The 1,239-nt window shown below is 71.3% G+C and overlaps 1 protein-coding gene across 1 annotated transcript; it reads right to left on the reverse strand.

Annotated features, from left to right (window-relative positions):
* Positions 1 to 50: 50 nt before the first annotated feature.
* LOC118159246 (25-hydroxyvitamin D-1 alpha hydroxylase, mitochondrial-like) lies at positions 51 to 1,213 on the reverse strand. Its single transcript, XM_035313855.1, has 4 exons — positions 1,044 to 1,213; positions 886 to 967; positions 585 to 782; positions 51 to 325 (listed from the first exon to the last, which is right to left on the reverse strand). Exons 1-4 carry the CDS (start codon positions 1,079 to 1,081, stop codon positions 170 to 172), a joined length of 474 nt encoding a protein of 157 aa, XP_035169746.1. The 5' UTR covers positions 1,082 to 1,213; the 3' UTR covers positions 51 to 169.
* Between the last annotated feature and the right edge of the window lie 26 nt (positions 1,214 to 1,239).

Genomic DNA, 1,239 nt, shown 5'->3' on the forward strand with positions numbered 1-1,239 from the left:
GGGGGGGGGGGGGCTCTGCGCAAACCCTTTAATTAACCTTTATTAATATCATCAATAAATAAAGCTTTAAATAAGCCGGGCACACGAGGGGCCAGCGCGTCTCCGCAGGAGCAATAAATAAAGGGCGCCCTCGGGCGTTAAATAAGGCGGCGGGGGCCCTGTGGGGACGTCACGGGGGTGGGGACGGGAGGGTCCCGGCCGCGTGCCCCCCCCGGCGGCTCAGGAACTGGAGGTTGATGCTGGCCTCGGGGACCAGCAGGGTGCGGGTCATGGGCCTCACCGGGGCACCCCCGGGCTCCGGGCGCACCTCGAAGCGCAGCAGGATCTGCGGGAGGAAAAAGGGTGAGGGACGGGGGGGACATGGGGGGGACAGGGATGGGACAGGGGGACGCAGGGATGGAGGGGCTGGAGAAGATGGGGGGGACACGGGGACGGAGAGGGCACGTGGGGACAGACGGGGGGGACAAAGGGGACAGGGACACAGATGGAAAGGATGGAGAAGATACGGAGACACAAGGACGTGGGGACGCGAGGACGGAAGGGACGTGGGGATGCAGGGACGGAGGTGACACGGGGACACCGACCTGCGCCAGGGCCAGGTGGATCTCCAGCTCGGCCAGGCGGCGGCCGACGCAGCTGCGTTTGCCCACGCCGAAGGGCAGCGAGGCGAAGGGGTGGTGCGTGGGGCCGCGGCGCAGCCACCGCTCCGGCCGGAAGGCGTCGGGCGCCGGGAAGAAGCGGCCGTCGCGGGAGGCAGCGTAGTGGCACAGGGTGATGAGGGTCTGGGGGACGCAGGCAGGGAGGTGAGGGGGGCGGGGGGCGGCCGGGACCACCCCCCCCCGCCCCAGCACCGCGTCCCCCTCCCGGGCGCGTCCCCGCGCTCACCTTGCGGGGCACCAGGAAGTCGCCCACGCGGATGTCTCGGTCGGGGACCACGCGGGCGTTGCTGGGGATGACGGGGTAGAGCCTGCGGGGGGACGGCGGGGGGGTGTCAGGGGGTGCCACCGCCCCGCCCCCGTCGTCCCCATCGTCCCCGCGCTCACCTCAGCGTCTCCTTGACCACGGCTTTCAGCAGGGGCATGCGGGCCAGCGCGGCCGCGGGGGGCTCGTGGCCGGGGCCCAGCGCCGCCACCACCTCCCGGTGCAGCGCCGCCTGCACCCCGGGGTGCCGCGACAGCTCGTACAGGCTCCAGGACAGGGTGCTGGAGATCTGCAGTGGGATGGGGGGGTCAGAAGGGA

This window comes from Oxyura jamaicensis, unplaced genomic scaffold, assembly GCF_011077185.1.
Source record: "Oxyura jamaicensis isolate SHBP4307 breed ruddy duck unplaced genomic scaffold, BPBGC_Ojam_1.0 oxyUn_random_OJ69017, whole genome shotgun sequence".
Classification (NCBI taxonomy): domain Eukaryota; kingdom Metazoa; phylum Chordata; class Aves; order Anseriformes; family Anatidae; genus Oxyura; species Oxyura jamaicensis.